General features: G+C 43.7%; 1 protein-coding gene across 7 annotated transcripts in view; it reads right to left on the bottom strand.

The window, feature by feature from the left end:
• The window catches only part of RABGAP1L (RAB GTPase activating protein 1 like), a 448,545-nt gene that overhangs the window by 167,611 nt on the left and 260,931 nt on the right, over positions 1-20,003 (bottom strand). For all 7 annotated transcript variants that reach the window (XM_037035334.1, XM_037035336.1, XM_037035337.1 and 4 more), the window contains 2 exons: positions 17,876-17,989; positions 5,502-5,576 (listed from right to left, as the gene is read on the bottom strand). In XM_037035334.1, the coding sequence (XP_036891229.1) occupies positions 5,502-5,576; positions 17,876-17,989 (189 nt within the window). The remainder of the gene's footprint in view (positions 1-5,501; positions 5,577-17,875; positions 17,990-20,003) is intronic.

The raw sequence follows: 20,003 nt of genomic DNA, 5'->3' as shown, positions 1-20,003 counted from the left end.
ACGGCACCACGAAACCTCGCTTTGCTACAAGAGTGTCCCCCACTATGAAGCATCATGGCACTGCCTACTTTAAAAAAAATTAAAATGAATTTATCACAATGATGAATATTTCATTGAACTAGATAAGCCAATTTGTCACTGACACATAACTGGTCTAAAGGACAATCAAAGTCCCTGGAAACCCATCACTATTAACTCTGAAGATGCTGTCACACGAGGGAACCCAGACATGGAGTGCCCACCCTGTGCGGGGACTCTGCCCGGGCATCCGTGCTGTTTTACTGAGGTGAGGGGGGGGCACTAAACCCCATAACTGGAGACATCCAAGTGTCTCCCACGGCATTATGAAACAGGAAATGAGACACCTGCCTCACGTGCACAATCTGAGGACCCAGCAGGGTGTCACCACTGCTGGGTGACAGGTACTGGCAGGGACCTGCCATCTGTGCTAACGCAGAGAAGCACTGGGCGGGGACAGTCTCCAGGCTTTGTCGTGAACCAGGAAACAAAACAGCTCTCAGGACGCCAGAGTCTTTCAGACTCACCCGAAGTAACAAACAACAGGCGTTTTTTGAAGCAAAATTATACATTGGTAGTTTTCAATAATCCCCTTACTTAAGACAAAACTAAATTCTCTGTTCTGCATGATCGTTCCACATCTTTTTGTAATCAATATACCTTTTTCCGTGAAGGCGCTGAGCACTTCACTCATTTTCTGAGTTTTCTTCAACAAAGGTGGATGCTACTGACTATTCTGAAAACCATAAACTCCTAAGTCTTCATTTTCTTTTTGCCCATGGAACAGCAAACAGAATGAAAACTTCTAGCTGTTTTATTTTCCTTTTAAATCCAACATATGCTGAAAGACATTTAACCTAAATGTCTATTCAGTCCTGGAAGCAATAAAGCATGTTGTCAACATATGAATCTGCCGATGGTGATCAATTTAAGCTAATGGGACCAGAGTCCAAAAGAAAACTGAATGGGCAAATAGCAACTAGTTTTTGGAAGAGTAGCGGCAGCCCCATTACAGAGACATTCATTCATGACCCCACTTGGTCCTCCCTAAATTCTGCCAAGTAGGCGTTATATTTACACGTTACACACTAGGCTGCTGAAGTCCAATGAAGTTAAGTGATTTGCCAATAACTATACATGTACTAGGTGAAGCCAGGATTTAACCCCACGGTTGCACCCTTTGTGGCAGATATTAGATGTGAGCGTTTACGCTCATAATATACAGTATTCAATATTCATGAGCACCCCAGAAATAGGATAGCCCTGTTTCGATTTTATAAATAAAAAAACTGAGGTTCAGAGAGTTTAGGAAACTTGCCCACGGCCATCTGACCTAAAAGGTATTGAACCACAGTTCACATACATAGTTGTGCTTTTCACTATCCTTTGAGTGAGTCCAGCGTTGAAAGAGCAGAGAAACCTAAGATATTGAAATGGGAGGATCAACAAAATATTGTTTACGGGCAAAATACCTTGAATATATTTACAGGACACAGGAAGATGACGTGAGAAAAAGATCTCCAAAGCACCGACGCAAGAATTAACGCAGACAAGGGAAATCTAAGGATTATAAGATTATAATCTTGGATTGTAAGAAAAAGGTGACTTGGGAGCATAACAGGACTGATTACAAAGGCACCAAAACTCCTGCAATACGGACAGCGCAGCAAGATGGCGCGATGCGTCTGTCCAGCCTCCTGGCTCCCTGTCGTCTGCACCGAAACCCTTCCCCCGCAGCAGCTCTGTCCCACTGGCCAGGGGGAGCCGATCCAGCACACCCGCCGCTCTCGAGGACGACTCAGGACCTCGGCCAGCTGAGCCGAACACCCTGGCTTCCTGGCCTTCACAACTGATTCTGGGATGGCAGGTTTCCAAGGCAGGCCGGTCGGAATCCTCCATGGACTTTTCTTTTCCATGTAGGAGCTATAGCAAAAGATGGTCCCTTTTAAATGAAGTTGTAAACCTGAAAGGCTGTGGACCAGGCCAGGCAGCAGCCATGTTGCCCACTTTGTGGTTGATCCGTATAACAAAGACAAGGAAATGTAAAACCAGAGGTAAAGCAACACAGATCACTGATGACAAAAGATGGAGTCTGGAATCCAGCCAGGCCAAAGCCACCTCTGCCCTGGACTTCCCGTTAGGTGAGCCAATACATTTCCTTTGTAGTTTAAGGTACTTGGAGCTAAGGCTGCATCACGGTAGCAGAGAGAGTCCTGAATTATATAATGTCACAAACACTTTTACTTATAAAAACACTAGGAAGCCTCTATGTTGTCACCTTGGACGCCGTGGGATCATTATTCTCAAACAACCAAGAAGCAGCTCTGCTTCTCATTTCTTAAGTCTATTGGTTAAATCTTATCCTAAAGCTGCCCTTCTGGGAGGTGCATTAAAGAATTCATAATTTTTAAAACGTATTTTATTTTTAAATGAAACACACAAATATCATTTGACTTCTCTTACGTGTGGAATATAAAGAACAAAATAAATGAAACAGAAACATACTCGTAGATACAGAGGCTAGTTTCAAAGCCTCTGGAAATGTCCAATCAGGAAAGTGATTATTTCCTAAAACTACTTGGACATGGTAAAACTTGAAAGTTCTAAAATTTTGTTTCTGAACATCCTTTCGGTTTGGGGCCTTCCTCCCCCTCTGGCAGTGAGGGTAAAATATAAATGACCACGGGGAGGAGAAGGCAGCATCTCCAAGGCAGCAGCCTCTGACAGTGATTAATGTGGAGCTGCCGGGGGGGAGTCTGGCAGCGAAAGGAGGCCACAGCTTATGTAACGGATAAAAAATTAGTAAGACCCTAATAACGCACCTTCCTAGAACCTGAGATAGTGTGTTTGATGAATTGTTTAAGCTAGACTGTATTCTCCTCCCTATTTGAACCACGTAGGCAAAAATATGAAAGAAAAAATTACAGTTAACTTTTCTTATTCAGATTGGTTCTGGGATGGGTTGGTTAGTTAATGGAATATGCTGATAAAGAGCAATATTGCAAATACTGTCAATTAAAAATTAAAGTATGTTTTTCAAAAACACTAGGCTGAATATCAGTTCATCTGTCCTCAAGATTCTGAAGGCATTTCTGTATTTCCAGTTATTTTATAAGCCCTGGCAACAACTGAGTAATTCTAAGTATTTATGCAGAAAGTGTAAGAGCCTAGACTGAATTTCTATGTATCTTGTGACATACATTAAAAGCAATTTTGTTGAAAATGTTTACAATGGCCAATTTGTCATATGACCCTTATAATAAAAGAGGAGATAATGTAGAAAAATTCTGGGTATTTGAATTTTATGATTATTTGATTCTCTGTCTGTCTCTGTTTTTTTCAGGGAAAACTGTTTCCAAACAAATACAAACTTACAAGTAACTGACCCTATGGTAAATCTCAGAACAGATTCCTCAGAGAGCTGTGCCTCTGAATGAACTTGGATCAGTATGCCACAATGTGTTTACGAGGACACGGGTCTAAACCACCAAACTGGGACAGGCTCAGAGATGGCTTTGTGGAGGACAGAGCTCACCACGCACGGCTTGACCACGCCTTCATCAGAGTGACTGCCAAGGCTCCTTTTGGAAGAACGGGGGCTCTGAGCCTCGGCGAGCATGTCCATGTCACTGGGCACGGTCTCTAGTCCCTGTTGTGGGACCTGAGTATTCTACATACGGGATGGGTTTAGTCGTAGAGAATTTGTGGCCACAAACTGCTTGATTATCACAGGGCTATTATTACAGCCCAAGAAGACAGGCTATGGAGATATCCAAGAAAGAGGGACGACAGGCAAGAAGACGAACAACATGTGATAACGCAACAAAGAAATCCAACTCAAAGTTGAATAAGGTGAATAATCGCAACTGTACACCATTACTATCATGGGAACCAAGTTATCAGGACCTGGACCACAATACACTAGCGCGTCTCCCTCTCCAGAGTGTAATGGAGGAGATGCTGTACTCGCTGTGCGTCTCTGCATCCGACATTGCACGCTGCGTCCTCCCGGCTGAAAACCCAGAAACTCCTGAAGGTTCCCTCCTCCCATCAGCCCTTTAAATATCTGGCATCTCTGCGCTCTGTCCTGTTCTTCTTACTCTATTTATTCTTCCTAGATGACCGGATCCACTTTCACAATTTTGGCTTTGACTTTTTCATCAGCGTCAGTCTCCAATACTCAACTGGTTGCTGGACAGCTTCACACAGATACCCCCCAAAGAGCACACACTCAGGAACTCAAAACAAAGGTCACCATCCCCTCCTCACCCCTCTTCCTCGTTCAGTCTCAATGGAGGCATCTTTTCCTATCTCAGCTCAAAATACCACCATGCACTCAGTCGCCAAAGCTAGAAAACGAGGCACGTCACCTCTGACCCTTCTTTGTCATAATCAATGTCAAAATAATTTCAGGACTGTATAAAAGTAACTACTCCTTAACTGTGAAGGAGTTGACATTACATTGGGCCCTTTGAAGGCAACTGCGAGGCTGATGTGGCCACCGGTGAAAATGAGTCTGACACCCCTGCTTCAGAATGAAGCCCACCTTTCTTGACATGATTACAAAGTCTTCCCAATTTGGTCCCTTGCCCATCTGACTGCTGTTACCTCACCCCTCTCCCTCCGTACAATTCCTCTGCCAGCTGCATAGAAACTGTAATTCCCCTTTGTTCCCTTTATACGGTGTACACCCTTCTGTGTTTCCATATATTTGTTCATTTTGTTCCTATTGTCTAACAACCTCTACTTCCTTCCTTCCTGTCTCACCTCCCCTACCCTGAATTATTTATGTCTCAGCAAAGCTACCACCTCCTCCAGAAACCCTTTCCTGAAAGTTCTAGGCTGGGAAATTCTTCTATCATTCTATCACTTTGTGTACCACTTTCACTAAGCACTCAGTATGTTCTCTATAAGTTCTTTAATAAACTTAAGAAAAATCAATGAAGACATAAGAGTAAAAATAGTGAGTCTGTGCCTCCGTCCTCTGTGCCCCATTCTAGCCCCCAAGGCCTTTGGGAACACAAGTCATGAATTATTCATATGTGTAATCCCACCTTCTACCCCAGAACTGACAACAGATGCTCAAGAAATGTTCTGTTATTGCAAGCGGCTGAGAAGAGAGTACACAAAAATAAATCACAGAAAAGGCAAAACACCTCCCTGTCACTTCCCTTCACAATGGTTCTGGTACGGCTCCTATCTGGGCGGTTACATTGACATTTTCAGTTTTGGAGGGTTCCAGTTAAAAATAACTCCAAATAAGCAATTTATTGCTTTCTCGCCTACAGAATTAATTCTACTGAGGAACTGTCCTGTTCTTGACTTCAGATCTCTTATTTTATCACCAAAGGTACATTTTTAAAATATATATGCCATGGGCAATCTCCATCAGGTAAATGAAAAATAGGGAGGGAGGACAGAACCAAGCAGCAACGAAGCGAACTCGGCAGGGCCCTGCCATTTATCACGTGGGAGTTACTCACATGCAGCAGCAACACGGCGGCCAGGAAAGACTGCCCTTGGCAGTACCCGATGTCTTCGTCGTAGACAGAGTAGGCCTGGAGGGAGGGAGGACAGAGAGGAGTCAGCATTCACAGACTTCCATCAGGCGCCAGCTCCCACACGCAGGGCCGGCGGCGGAAGAAGGTGGGAAGGTAAGCGGATGTGGGTTCTAATGCACCTTAGGGGGGATCTGAATGTTGCTGAACACACGTAGTGCGGACTCGCTAATCCAACAGACGCAATAACCACCTTCTATAGCCTCTAGACGTTCTCAAACACCTCCCACACTACTCCCCCACTTTCCAGAGTGCTAATGGGTAAAAATGACCCCTCCCATCCACACCATCAGGGCAGAGCAGAAACCACTAGCGCTGTCGGCACATTTTGCAGAATGGCTGCGAGCGCCGCACACCACAGAAGCACCCGCCAGCGTGGGTGCTCTGGATTCAGCATCTTTAACAGCAGTCTAACCAGGCCCGGGTACAGAGCCGAAGAGGCCCATTCATGGAACATCCAGCACTCCTGGGACAGCTATCACATCACATGATATACTAGGGTTTGCCTCACTCTTCGGAGGAAAGGAAATAGGCTGTCTACTGAATGTACACTAACTAGTACTTCAAAGAGCTGAGAGTATAATTTTTGATGGGCATCAAGAAGATGCCCATCCTAAGTTTTAAGGCGCTGACTCAGTGCAGTAGGTGTGGAGAGCTGATCAAAGAGCACAGAACAGGAATTGGCAAGCTTTTCCTGCAAATGTACACAGTAAATATTTTTGGCTTTGAGAGACAGATATCTGATGCATATTGTTTTTGTTTTTTTAAACAACCTTTAAAATATAAAAACCATCTGCAGCTCAAGGGCGGTCCCAGAGCAGGAGGCGTGGGCCAGTTTGCTGACCGTCCAGGCGTTCCCACGTGCATTTTTAAAGACCACCACCCCAGTCATGCTGGCTGGGTCCCGGACATGTACCCCATCCACGTGCCGGGCGCCGTCTCAGTGAGGGGCCTTCACCTGAGGTGCAAGTAGGAAAACTGCCTCCCTGCGGCTGGTGGCTGTCAAAGATGCTTGGGCAGGGCTGCCACGGGCGGGGAAGTGAGCCGTCCCCCAGACGCCAGAGAAGTCAGGGGACAGGGTCGGGAACTTTCTTACTTAGAGTTTGTTTCCAATGAGACGCACACGTTTCAACTGCATGATTCTTTGAGTTGGGTCATTTACGTAACCCATCATCATGGAACATTTCCACCACTCCAGAACCTGCCCCAATGCCTCTTTGCCGTCAAACCCAGGCACGATCCGGTCTGATTTTATCACAATGTGTTATTAACTTTGCACCTGCCAAGAAGTTCATATATACAGAACCACGCTGCTATAACATGCACTCTTTTGTGCCTGGCTCCCCCTACTCAGCATAACGTTTCTGAAATCCTGCCGCGCTGCTGCCTGCTCAGCAGTCCATTCCCGCTTTTTAACTGCCGAGTAGTGCTTCCCCACCCGAACACACCGCGGTTTGTGTATCCACGCTCCCGCCAACAAGCATGTGGGGTTTCTTCCCCCAGTTTTTGGCTAGTATGAATAAGGTCGCTATGTGTACACAGAGCTTTTTGGGGGTATGGGTTTTTCTTTTTCTTAGGTAAATAAATAGGAGTGGAGGTTCAAGGTTCAGATGCTAAGTGAATGCTTAACTTGACAAGCAATGCCAAGCTGCTGTTTCAGAGTACCTGTGCAATGACTGCGCCCACACCTGCAAGCGTGGGCACTCAGTGCCTCACATCCCGTGAAGACTTGGTATTGCCGGGCCCTGTGGTTCTGACTTGCATTCTCCTAACAGTTCATGACACAGAGCACATTACCACGTGCTGTTAGGCAATTGATACATAGCTTCTTTTGGCACCGTCTCAAGTTCTTGCTCATTGGTTTGATTATGCTGTTCATGTTACCATTATCGATTCATAGGATTTCCTCATACATTCAGTTCACAAGTCTCTACTGTCAGACTCTATTGCCAGTACTTCTCCCGGTCTGTGCCCTGCCTTCTCCTCTTCTTAATGGTATCTTTCGAAGTATCTTGTTCTCTTTTAACCTTCTCCTGCTAATGATGATACTATCGCACTCTCTTCTGCTAAGACAGAAATTAGATCATGGAATCATTACCTAATGAACCCGAAAGGAGCTTTTCTTCATTATCATCAGTTGCCAGAGCTCTGCTGAATTTTTTAAATTGAAAGAGGGATTAGCATTCTTTTACTTTAACAATTTTCTTTGATTTATACAGTGAGGTTCCCGATTGGTTCACTTGAGCTTTTCTCCAGAGCTCGTGTGTGTGTGTCTGTGTGTGTGTGTGTGTGTGTGCGCGGCTGAAGGAGGGACTGCAGGCAGAGAGGCAGAGAAGGAGCACAAGGCTGCAGAAGGAGGGGAAGGCTCCGACACTGTCCCCACGGCAGCTGCCCGGTGTGCTCTGTCACTGCCGCTTCCACACACGGGGAGCTCCGGGAGTTGCTGATGGCGGAGCAGGTTGCTGACTGACAAACAGTGAGCACCTCCCTTACCCTGGGGAACTCTGGGTCTCCAAAAGCCAATCACTCTTCACACCCCTGACACCGCTCTGACAAATGTCAGAGTCATCCTTACGTGACTGCACTGAACATTCACTGAGAGCCACTTGCTGTGTTACTGGGGACGTCCACTGGAACGCCGAGGTCCAACCCGCACCGGGCAGAGAGGAGAGGGTTCAGGGACTCCACAGACTCACTGAGGGGAGCAGTGCAAAACGGTAACGCACTGTCTTACTTCCAACTTGGTTTGTTGTTCTGGGCTAGATTAGTAGGAAAATGACGTTTCCAGAGGTCACTTACTAAATTGCTTTTAGGAGTCACAGTTTGAAACACAGTGTTCTAGCAAGTTCTTTTGCTTGGAGTCCTTCTAAGCACTGTTTGGCTTTAGTCTACGCCTTCTCCAACTGAACTGAACTGAATCCTTTCTCTCTCTACTCAAAACTTGCCTCTCTTTGCACCAAACCTCTCCCCACTCCTCACTTTAACTGCTTTACTGGTCACGTACCTGCTGCACCTGACTTTTATAAGCCATCGGGGTAGGTACCACTTCCACAACAGGGAAGTTGCCCCTACTGGACCAACCTTCCCCTGGACACAAAGCTAATCTGTATCTGGACAAATACATACAACAAATACACGAGGGCACTGAGGAGCTCAGCGAAAGTGGTGGAAACTGGAAGGCAGAAGAAACTTGAAAGAAGGAAATGACACAAGAGTCTCATTCTCTGTGGCTTTTGGCAGAGGTCAAGCACCAGCAGTAGGTACCACATGGAACAGCTACAACTTGCATATAAAACTGTAATCCTACTGGCTTAAGAAACAGAAGACAGACTGGGGCAACCATAACAGACAGGAAGCAAGAGTAGAAATTCCGGAAAAAAGAGTAAGATTAGAGAAGCCCTTACTATTCTTACTGTAAAGTTACAGAATTCAAGGCATTGCAAAACTGATATAAGGACAAATAATCAACAGAACAGAATAAAGCGAGAATTCATGAGTCCATTCGAAAATGATAAATAAATGGTAAGTCGGATGAGAAATGGGATATTTATATAATTACAAATGATGTCACACAAAATATTATTTATAAGAGACAAAGAGTAACTTCACTGTGCAGAAGGTTGTAAACAATATCTTATTTATTTGATCAGAGTGGTCATCATCAATAACGGGAAAACCACAGCAGCGTACTACCTGGGAGAAAGAAGTAAGAGCGGGTCACTTCTGTTACTCCTGCCACAGATGTGTAACCCGCACGCAGCCACGGGGACACTGCGGACAACCCTAAATGGCGGGCCGGTCTAAAAACGCCTGGCCTGTCAGGTTCCTAAGTACCGAGGTCAAGAAAATGGAGGGAGGAGCGAGAGACTGTTGCAGACAGAAAGAAGCCAAGGAGACCCAACTGTGTGATTGTGAACTAGACCCTTTTTCCACTACAGGCACTGTCTGGACCATTGGTGTAGCCCTGCGGCAGACGCAATGTATCAGTGCTGCAGCCCTAATTTCAATGCTGCATGACGGCTGCGCAGGAGGATACTGCTGCTCGTTGGAAAACACCGGGAAGCATCTGGAGGCCCCATGATGGTGAGTCACTCTCGGACAGTAGAAGGAAACAAAACTCTATACTTGCAACTTCCCTGTAAGTTTGACATTGTTTAAAAATATAAGGAAATATGGAAATATACATATATAAAAATTTGACTGAGTCATTTTGTCACCTGGTTCTAATAACGGAAAATTGGGACTCAAAAAAGGTTATCAAGCTTGTCCTACTTGCTGGTTAAGTTTGTGCCATGCGCTGGTAAAAAGCAGAGTATCAACATAAGCTGCAGAATAGATTCACTGACATGAAATAATCTGAATACTGGAGATGAAAACATAGAAGGCTAGATGTACTCACAGACATTCACTCACAAAGCAATTTCGTATCTAACGCAGCTGGCTAACTTCCTAGATGTGACTTTCCTTTTATATAATCCTTCAAAAAAAGGCCCTTGGCAACAATTTAAAATGGAACTAATATACTCAGTTTTTTTTTTAAAGGAAATGTAAAACAACTAGCCTACTATAACCTTAAAAAATTTAATGTCTCTATTACAAGTAAACTACTGTGTGATTATGGTAAATTAGTCAGTGTTTCTTTTACATCCTTAGAGTTTTCACTTAAAAGAAAATCTGTCAAGGCCATCCTAGACCAAGTGTAAGATAAAGCAACGGTGCCACTCTTAAGGAGGTTGTCCTGAATAACAACCTTAATGAGTAAGATTACTTCACAGAAGAAGAAAATGGTAGACATGGAGAGCTCCATCAATTTCCATACATGAAACCTCCATCTAAAACATCAGGATAATGACGTGGAGACGCGCTCCACCACAAGATGTGACCCACCGGGAGTGCCCCCCCTGCTGTGGCCTGAAACCCACCCTCACATTTACACCAGGGCCACACTCCCCATGAGCTGCTGCCCCCAGTGGTCAGGCACAGCAAGAACACACAGACAGCTAGGCCCTCTTCGCGCAGCCGTGGATTTCCCAGGCAACTGAGGCTGAGGACTCCCAACTGGCCTCGCCAGCCTTCCCTTAGAAGGACGCTCCGGGCCAAGATCCTTCCACCCAACTCTCCTCCCTCTTCTTCCCTGGGGATCAGACTAGCACTGGGGTCCATGCTCTCCCAGGCTCCTCCCCATTTTCTCTTGTAGGTGTTTCCCCTAATGTATTTCTTACAGCTTGAATCCTGTCCCGGTGACCAGCTTCTTAGAGAACCTGGACTAACACTGTCAGTTTCATCAGGTCAAGACCACCCTGTAGTTAATGATACTGACACTGTAACGAGCACTGCTCTCTGCTCTTCAGAAACAAAAGAAAACATCAGAGGGAGCTTCTTCCCTCCAAGACTGAACATACTGCAGAAAAGACAGAAACGAATCTGATCAGAGAACATGCAAAACCAGAGTCCACCATAATACTCTACATTTTAGAATGTATTTTTAATCTGTAACACACTGTGGGAAGAAGTGGGTAAGACGAGCTTCACAAGGGAAGTGGGCAACTAAGATCTGGACAGATGGGAAGGAGGAGGAAAGCAATTCAGATTCACACCCTTCCCAGGTCTATGAAAGACGCAGGAAGAGGTCTGGTTAAGGAGGAGGCTTCAAAGTTACGAAGACATTGCCAACTGCATCATAATTAGTCAACAGGAAATAAGTCCCCAAAAGTCCATAACTAATCCACTGAGAAATCAGTGACAGTGGATTGTTTAAGACACGGAAGGCACTGGAATCTAGTAAAGAAACGGTCTCTACGTGGTGAAAAACCACCAGTGCGGGAGGCACCAGCGGCAGCATTTCATTTGAAGGTTCCTTGTATTATATCTTTGCAGGTTGGTTTTATTCTTCCTTTTCTCTGTATTTTAAAAAGTGAGCTAACTTCTCTTCCTCAGACTGATGCTGTTTTCTAAAAAGAGCTGCTATAATGAAACCCTGAGAGTAAACACAAATCCCTGAATTCGGATTTTAAACATGTCTATCATCCTCATAATCGCACCCTTTCTTTTCTGTACCCTAGCCATGGTGCGATGGCTCCAATTAGCCTTCCTGTTGAATACAGGCTCCACAGAAAATACAAAGCTATTTCAGGAAAAGCTTAAGAGAACCAAGCACAGAAAGAAAATTTAAATTCTCCTCAGACACTCTGAAAAGCATCACAAGTCGGTGATTCTCTTTCCAGGACTCCAGCTTCATAAACCTGACCTTTTCACTGTTACAGTTTCAGAAGAAAAATCCATATTTAAAATAACATCACATCTTTTTACTTGAGCTCTGACTCAGAAAGTCTATCCTCTTAATATGTACATTGTAGGACATCACAAAACTAAAACCCCTAACTACTCCCTCATGGACGAATTTAATGGTACCAACAAAAATACAATGTTTTTGAGATACTGTATGCCAAAGCTAAGCACGAAGTTCACACCCCCACACATACGCTGTGAAGTGTATTTATATGGGTATGTGTACGTGTGAACGTGCATTTGCTGTTTTCAACGGCTATAAACATTGTCCTTGGCAATGAAGCAGAATTGGACAATTCTTCTAAGATGGAAAATGTGAAATGAGTGATATAAAGGGAGGGATAAAACTAAGCAAAACTCTCGCTCTGAAAGATTAAGATACATCAGTATGTTAATCTGGTGCTCCTGTTATCCCACAACAAACTAGAGATCAGGAGAAAATTCCTTGCTCCCCTGGAAAATGTGAAATGATTAACCACCTACTTGTCTACCAGGAAGTTTGAGGGGAACACTGTGAAAGTTTCATAGTTCCTATTTCTTCACAGGAGCTAAATTACATCTCACAGAAGTGGAAATCGGGGGGCGGGGGGGAAGTGGCCCACGAGAACGCTAAGAATAAGTACACAGAGATTTAGCAGTCTCACAGCATCAGGGATGCAAACTGGAGGGTGGGACCCACAAAGGGGAAAGACCACTAGTGAATCCTCAGGCTCTTAGTTGAGACCCTGGAAAGGCCTTGCCCTCGGTGCCAGAAAAGGTCAAACCTGGGTCAAAGGGACCCCCCACCCCCCGCCTCCCACCAGGGAAACTCTGAATAGACTCCAGAGTAAACACCACACAGAGCTTTGTAATTCTTCAGACACAAGGTTCAGAACTCTCTTAAAAACAAGCATGGAAAAAAACACAAGCAAGTAGATAAAACTAAAACATAAGAGACAAGAGAATATATGGATGGGTGATCAGATACTACAGTTCAAATAAAATAATAAAAATAAGAGCTGATATCAATGAAATAGAAAGCAAACATATAAGAAATAAAATAAACTTTGAAAAACTAGTAAATTTGATATAATATCAATTCTTTGAAATACCAATCAAAATCCTCAAAAGGCATCCCCCTCAAAACTTCCAAGCTGATTCTACAATATGGAACTACAAAGGGCCAAGACGGTAAAAACAATTTTGAAGCAGAACAAAGCTGCAGGTCCAAGAACACACGGTGATAGGACATATGAAGTTACTGTAATCATAACAGCGTGGGACTGGCGCAAAGACAGACACACAGATCAAAGCAGCAGAACAGTCCAGCCTTGGAAACAGGCTTCGAGAGAGGTAAGGCACTCCTGTGTTTACTGCACTGTTACTCACGGTGGCCAAGACACGGACACAACCTAAGTGTCCATCAGTAGGGACAGCTAAAAATCGTGGTGCACACACACAACTACTCAGGCAGAAAGGAGGACACCTTGACATTGGAGACACGTGGATGGAGTTCGAGCACATTATGCTAAGCAAGATAAGTCAGACAGAGAACAACAAACACTGCATGATATCACTTACATGCAAAATCTTAAAAAGTCAATTTGTAAGAAAAAAAACCCCAAGTGTAAAATGGCATTCACCAGGGCACAGGGGTGGAGAGATTAAGACTGATATTCATTAAGGGAACCAATACGCAATGAGTAAAATAAGCCACAGAGAGCTAATGCACAGTATAAGAACTACAGACAAAACAGCATTGCATTATGATCATGAAACTTGCTAGTAAGAGACAAAAACTTAGTTACTCCAACACTAAAAAGATGATTACTGGTGTGTGATATGATGGGGCGCTAAATATTGCCATGAGAGCAACCATATTACAATTCATAAATGTATCAAATGAGCACATTGTACACCTTAAGTATACAGTGCTCTGTGTCAAATACATTCAGTAAAAAAAGAAACAATCTAGAATAAAAAAAAAAAGGACGGCCCAGATTCAAACCCTCCCACACACGGATCTGACTGACGACAAGGATGCTGCGGCAACCCAGCAGGCAAAGGACGGCTGTGGCAATGTGACACCGGGTCAGCTAGAGCCGTGTATGGGGGACAGTGAGCCTTGACTTCTGCCTCGTCCCAAAGCCGGCTGCACATGGGCCATGATCCCAGGGTAAAAAGCAAAAGAATACAATGTTTACACACATCAGGAAAGCTTCCATGACTTGGGGCTAGGCAAATACTTCTCAAACAGGATGCAAAAACTCTAACCATAAAAAAGAAGAGTAACAAAGAGGGCCTCACTCTTTCAATGGCTTCTGTCCATCAAACGAGACTATTATAGAGTGAAAAAGCAAGCCATACAGAAGGTATTTGCAATACTCATATCTAAAAAAGGACTCATACCCAGGATACAGAAAAAATCTCCTACAAAACAACAGTAAGAGAAAGCCCAATTGTGAAAATAAGCAAAAGACAAACAGGCTTGTCACAGAAGAAGACACCCTAACGGGCACCATGCGTACGGCAAGGTGCCCCTGCCCAGTAACTGCTGCGGAACGCACCTGGAACCACAAGGAGACGCCACAACAAAATGGTGACACTTAAAAGTTTACCATGTGTTGGTGAACACAGAACAACGGGAGTCCGATACACAGCTGGCGGCGACGTAAATGGTAGGACTGAAAACCTGTTTGGCAGTATTGACTGAGGGTGGACGTGCCCATACCCTCTGACCCGGAAACTCCAGTCCCAGCATACTGCCAACGGAAATGCATCCTTATGGGCAACAACACATTATTAACACAAGAGTGTGCATGCCAGCACTATTTATAACTTGGTGGGACAAAGTTATTTATAACTTTTGGGACAACTCAAAAGCCCACCAAGAACAGAAATGTATACTATGCTACAACATAGTCATACCACAGAACATTACGTCACGGTGAAAACAATACATTACTGCCATATATAACAACCCAGATGAATCTCACGGACAGTGGGAACAAGAGTAACCACGTACTCCATACTGTGTAAGCCAGTTATTTTAATTCAAAAAGAGGCAATCCTACTGCATGGTAACAGAATGGTGACCTTGGGGGAGGTAACTACCGGCAGGGGAAATAAAGGGAAGCTTCTGGAATGCTGGTAAAAACCTTCGTCCGATAGTAACTGCACAGAAGTGTTCACTTGGCAAAATTCACTGTTATACTCTCAACGTTTGTGCACTTTGCTGTATTTATATTAAATGTTATATTTATTAAAAATTTTAATGGTAGCAGTGAGATCTAAGGTGATATTAAGAAAACTGTTCTTTGTAGAGTTGAAGGCCCAACATTATGGGTAGACCCTGAAGGCATTGTGCTAAGTGAAATAATGAAGTCTAAAACTGAAACAGGACAAAAAACCACTCACAACACCAAACTTATAGAAAAAGAGGTCATGTCTGCAGTTACCAGAGGCAGGGGCGGGGAGCGCACTGCAGGAAGGTGCCAGCATACACGGACCTCCAGCCCGAAGATGCTAAGTCTCAGGGGTGCAATGCGCCCCCGCGTGGCTGTAACACCGCTGCGTGACAGGCAGGGAAGTTGTTATGAGAGGCGATCCTAAGAATTCTCACCAAAAGAAGTTAATTAGAAGTAGATAAGTAAATGCACCCTGCTCCCTGTGCGCCCGAAACACACCCAAACCCAACGACAGAAAGCCAGGTGGAGTCTTCGAAGGTGCATCACACTCCTTTACGGTCCCAGCAATGAGAGACAGCTGGAGCCGGGCATAGGAATGCCTCTGCTGTATTTAACATGCCTCTGCATGTTAAAATGTTTTTAACATGATTCTTTTGTTTCCTGCAATTTGTACAAAATTTAGCACAATTAATTCAGCAATTAAGGCATCTTAGAGCTACATTTTTATAATATTCTTTACTCAGACCTTTAAAGCTGTATAATTGTGTTGCAAAACATACACTGAAAATCTAAAATGGCCACAAGGGCTGTGCGAATTACTAATGAATATTTTCTAATGAATTCAGGGTTGGAACATTAACCTGCAATTTTATTTTTATTTTATTTTTTAACCTACAATTTTAAATGCAAGGGGTAGCAAGTACTTCAATGTACCAACTATTTAACTTTCATCTTGGTGTTTGGTAATGTTTCCGGTATTTCCCTCTCCAAATACGACAGAACGAGGCAAACGCTGGTTTTACCACAGTGGAGCAAACCGAAGTCCCAGGCTGTGGGCACACAGAACCACCTGCTCAGTTACGTGAGAAAGTCCGGGGCATGGGTCAGAGAGAAACCAAGGGGACGTCACGGCCTGGCTGAAAACAGACTTGACGCTGGGGGCAAGTGCTCCACAGCCCGTAAACCAGACTCTTCTAAATAAACTGAGAAACTACACAAAGTTTGCTATAGTTTCCTTATACAAGCCCAAAACTAATTAGCCTATAGAATTTTAAAACTGGTAGAAAAATTTTAATAATTACTTTTTCCTGCTATAAGCATATAATAAATACATATTTTTAAAGATTTTCTTTATCTATTTTTAGGGAGAGGAGAAGGGAGAGAAACATCAATGTAAGATTGGCTCTCATGCGCCCCCTACTGTGGACCTGGCCCACAACCCAGGCACATGCCCTGACTGGGGATCAAACCAGCAACCCTTTGGTTTGTAGGCTGATGCTCAGTCCACTGAGCCACACCAGCCTAGGGCGCATATAATGAATATATCACACATTTTTTTGGTGTTCAATAGCTTTGACATTTTTTAAAACTAGATGATGTACTGCTTTCCAGAAATCAGTATACTCTCAGATATTCAGGTATTAGGCACTTCTACCCCTGAATGGTATTGTCTATATAAAAGTAAATTTCAATGAGTGCATGCACGTATACTCCTCCAAAACTCTCTCTCATCAGGAGTAAAGACAAGTGGGCAGACGGCTGACACACAAACATGCAAGGAGGACTTTAATGAAAGCTGAGCCCTTTGCAGAATTAAACATTAACCCTGCTTGGTTAGCATATGTGGGCAAGCGCTTTTATAAATGCCATAAAAAAGAAGTAAGTATAAAGTGACATTGATATGTCAGTATATTTCTGATTACCTACTAGCTAATTTTAATTACTCAAATGGCAAAATTTGATTATTCAGGAATCAATGATCTAACTTAAAAATTAACCACGGTATTTGCCTTTTCTCCATATCATTACAAGACTTTTGTGTTCTTCCCCGTTTGTTAACAACCTCTACTGAGTGGCAGAGGAGGGTGATGGTGAGTAACCCAGCACACTCTGCAGGACAACTTAAGTATGAGGCAAAGGGTAAACTGTGTTTAATGACGTCTTAATTTTGGGTCTTTGGCCTCAATTAGCGTTGACAACAATAAGTTAACTTTATACAATGATTTAAAAGTCATTCCGCATTCCTGATATAACCTAGAGAAATTAATATTGTGATAAGATTCTCCACTAACAGAGGCAGAATCTTCTGTACCCACACCGAGTGTGTTTACTGAAAACCAGGAAACAGTTTCCCCCAGGCCTGGCACCAATGAGGGAGAAGAGAGATTTCAGGCAGGACCTACAAACTGCACAAAGATGTATGATGTGACAACGCAGAGCACATCAGCAGTAGCAGAGAACTGGCCAGTATTCGGAAAGGTGCCACACTGCTTCTTCATCTTGCCTATTATAAAAAAAAACTGAGGCAGGTGCCACAGCATCTTGTCAGAGGGCGGAGTCATGGGGACCCCTCTGAGACTTGACTGCCTCAGCCTGAAGAGGACCTTCTGTTCCCTTCCGTGGGCGCAGAGCCAGACTGAGGCAGGCCACACTGCGCCTCCTCCGCAACCCAAGAGTCACCTTCAGGACCTGTGACGGAGGATCTGGTAGTCTGAGTGTAAAGCAGAGAACATGACACAGTGCAAGAAAGAAGTGAGGACAGAAAAAAGTCTGAAAACCCGTAAGCTGGGTTCCTAAAATATAACCCTGTAAAATAAGTTAGAAAAGCCGAGGGGAGGGCCCTACCTTGCAGATCTTATACAGCGACTCCTGGCCGTCACCTCCAGTATCCTTAAAGTAATCGTGTGCGGGGAATGTGCGGTGAATGTCTCGAGTGATAACACTCTCCTGGGCGGAGTCCTGAAAGAAAAATTGAAATTTCCTTTTAATTATTAAAACTAATATGTACACATCATAAAGAAAATTCAAATAGCACACAAAAAGTACACCCCCAAATGCCTTCCACCCTGGACCCATGGGCCCATTCACCAGAGATAAACACCCCAGACAGTTCCCGTCCCCTTCATTCATCTTTCTGTAGATGTTTACGTGAGAGAAGAAGAGGGAGGGAGGCTGTACACACACATCTCCATCCTTCGCTTTCTGAAGCACAAACAGAAGAAGACTACCTGCCCCTTTCACATAATAGGATAACTTATGGAATATTCCTTATCCATATATACAAATGTATTTCATTCTGCGTGAGAGCAGCTGTTTAGAAGAATAAGGTACCTCTGGATATGGTTATAACAGTTTATTTAATATTCTCCCAATAATGACCTTTTGCACTTTCCTATTTAAATTACAAATAATATTTGTATCCACACATGTTCAAAAATAGGTTCCTGGATGTGGACTTGCTAAGTCAAGGGCACACACATTTCCACGTCTGCTGATGTGCTTTCCTCCAGAGTTGTACCAATATACACAAACACTGGTACAGGCATGCATTTCTCTGTGCTCACCTGATACCACATGGAACCCAACTCTGTAACTCTGGACAATGTAAAAACAGAAAACTCAGACCATGGTAAAGTAGAAAGCAAGGACATGACCAATCTTTCCCCCTGAGGGGTTAAGTGCCCCACGCACTCCAGAAAATAAAAAGCCTCAGTGCTCCCATGTTAAGATGACAAATGTTTTTTTGATAAATCTAGAGGTAGGTTTTTGTTTTTCAGGTTTAGGATCCAGAAGCTCCAAACTGAGTACAATTCTAAGTCTTACAAGGATGATTAACGCTTCACTTAATTTTATTTTTTCCTGTAAAGGTCTGTTAGTTTTATCTGTTTAAACGTAAAGAAACAGGATGGGAGCGGGTCCAGCAACCCTGACGATGGGAATACCCTGCACAGTTTAAGGACACACCGATGACTATGACTACAAATTAAAAGTACTGTTTAACACCTGGCTTCTGTAAAGATGTGGAAAAAAATCCCCCCTTTCAGTTAAAATCCAGACAGGAAAAGAACATTTCACACGTGAGCTACTGTAACGGATGCCCGTTCCCGTCGGCTCTCCGGCTGAGAAGTGCGTGGAGGAAGCAGCTCCCTGGCTCTGAGGGAAGCCGGTGCCTTCTCTTGCTGCCTTTTTTTCATTTCAGCTGCTATTTCATGCTGGGTGGTAATTAGATTTTACATCACGTAGAGAAGAACCACAAACTGAAAAGTTCCACATTTGCTAGCAAACACCAAACATACTGCAAATCAGTCCAGAGGAAATTCTGATGGCTGACAGGAATGGAGTGTGAGAGCTGGGGAAAAAATGAGACCTAAAAATATAGTCCAACTCAAGTAAAAGCGAACATCAAAAGTTATATTTATCAAGGTAAACAGAGTTTCTAATGATAAAGCATTTCGGAGGAAGGTGGGAGTACAGACTGAAGTGAATATAAAGGTAATGTACAAAAAGATACACTACGAACTGTATGTTTTTGGTCTGGCCTAGAGAATAAGGAGGGGAGTGTGGTACCAGGTAGAAGCAAGTTTTCACTGCCCAGGTGTCCCCAAGAGAGGGTTCTCTTTCTACACAGTTTCCATTTACAAACTCTCTGTAAAGATGACCACTGGAAATGTTACCGCTGCCACTGCTGGACTGTTTCAAAGGCAACCATATGCCAAGCAGTTCACAAGATAACTCTTCTCAGTTTCCAAGACGTCAGGGAGAGAAATCCTTGATGTACATTCCCCAGAAACTGCCTACTCATTTGGCATCATGCTGTATTGGAATGCCAACGGTCTGATTCAGTGAAGGGGAAATTGACCAACAATTTCTAGAAAGTAAGTTTGCATAATTCTGAGCAATTTTCCTATGTATAGCTGACTATTTCTTGTTTGTTTTTTAGAAAGAGGCAAAATTCAAATGAAATTAAAAATAA

This window comes from Sturnira hondurensis, unplaced genomic scaffold, assembly GCF_014824575.4.
Source record: "Sturnira hondurensis isolate 20B ecotype Veracruz unplaced genomic scaffold, ASM1482457v3 Scaffold0022215, whole genome shotgun sequence".
Classification (NCBI taxonomy): domain Eukaryota; kingdom Metazoa; phylum Chordata; class Mammalia; order Chiroptera; family Phyllostomidae; genus Sturnira; species Sturnira hondurensis.
Note: the sequence above shows the minus strand (reverse complement) of the source record. Positions and strands in the feature narration are given on the sequence as shown.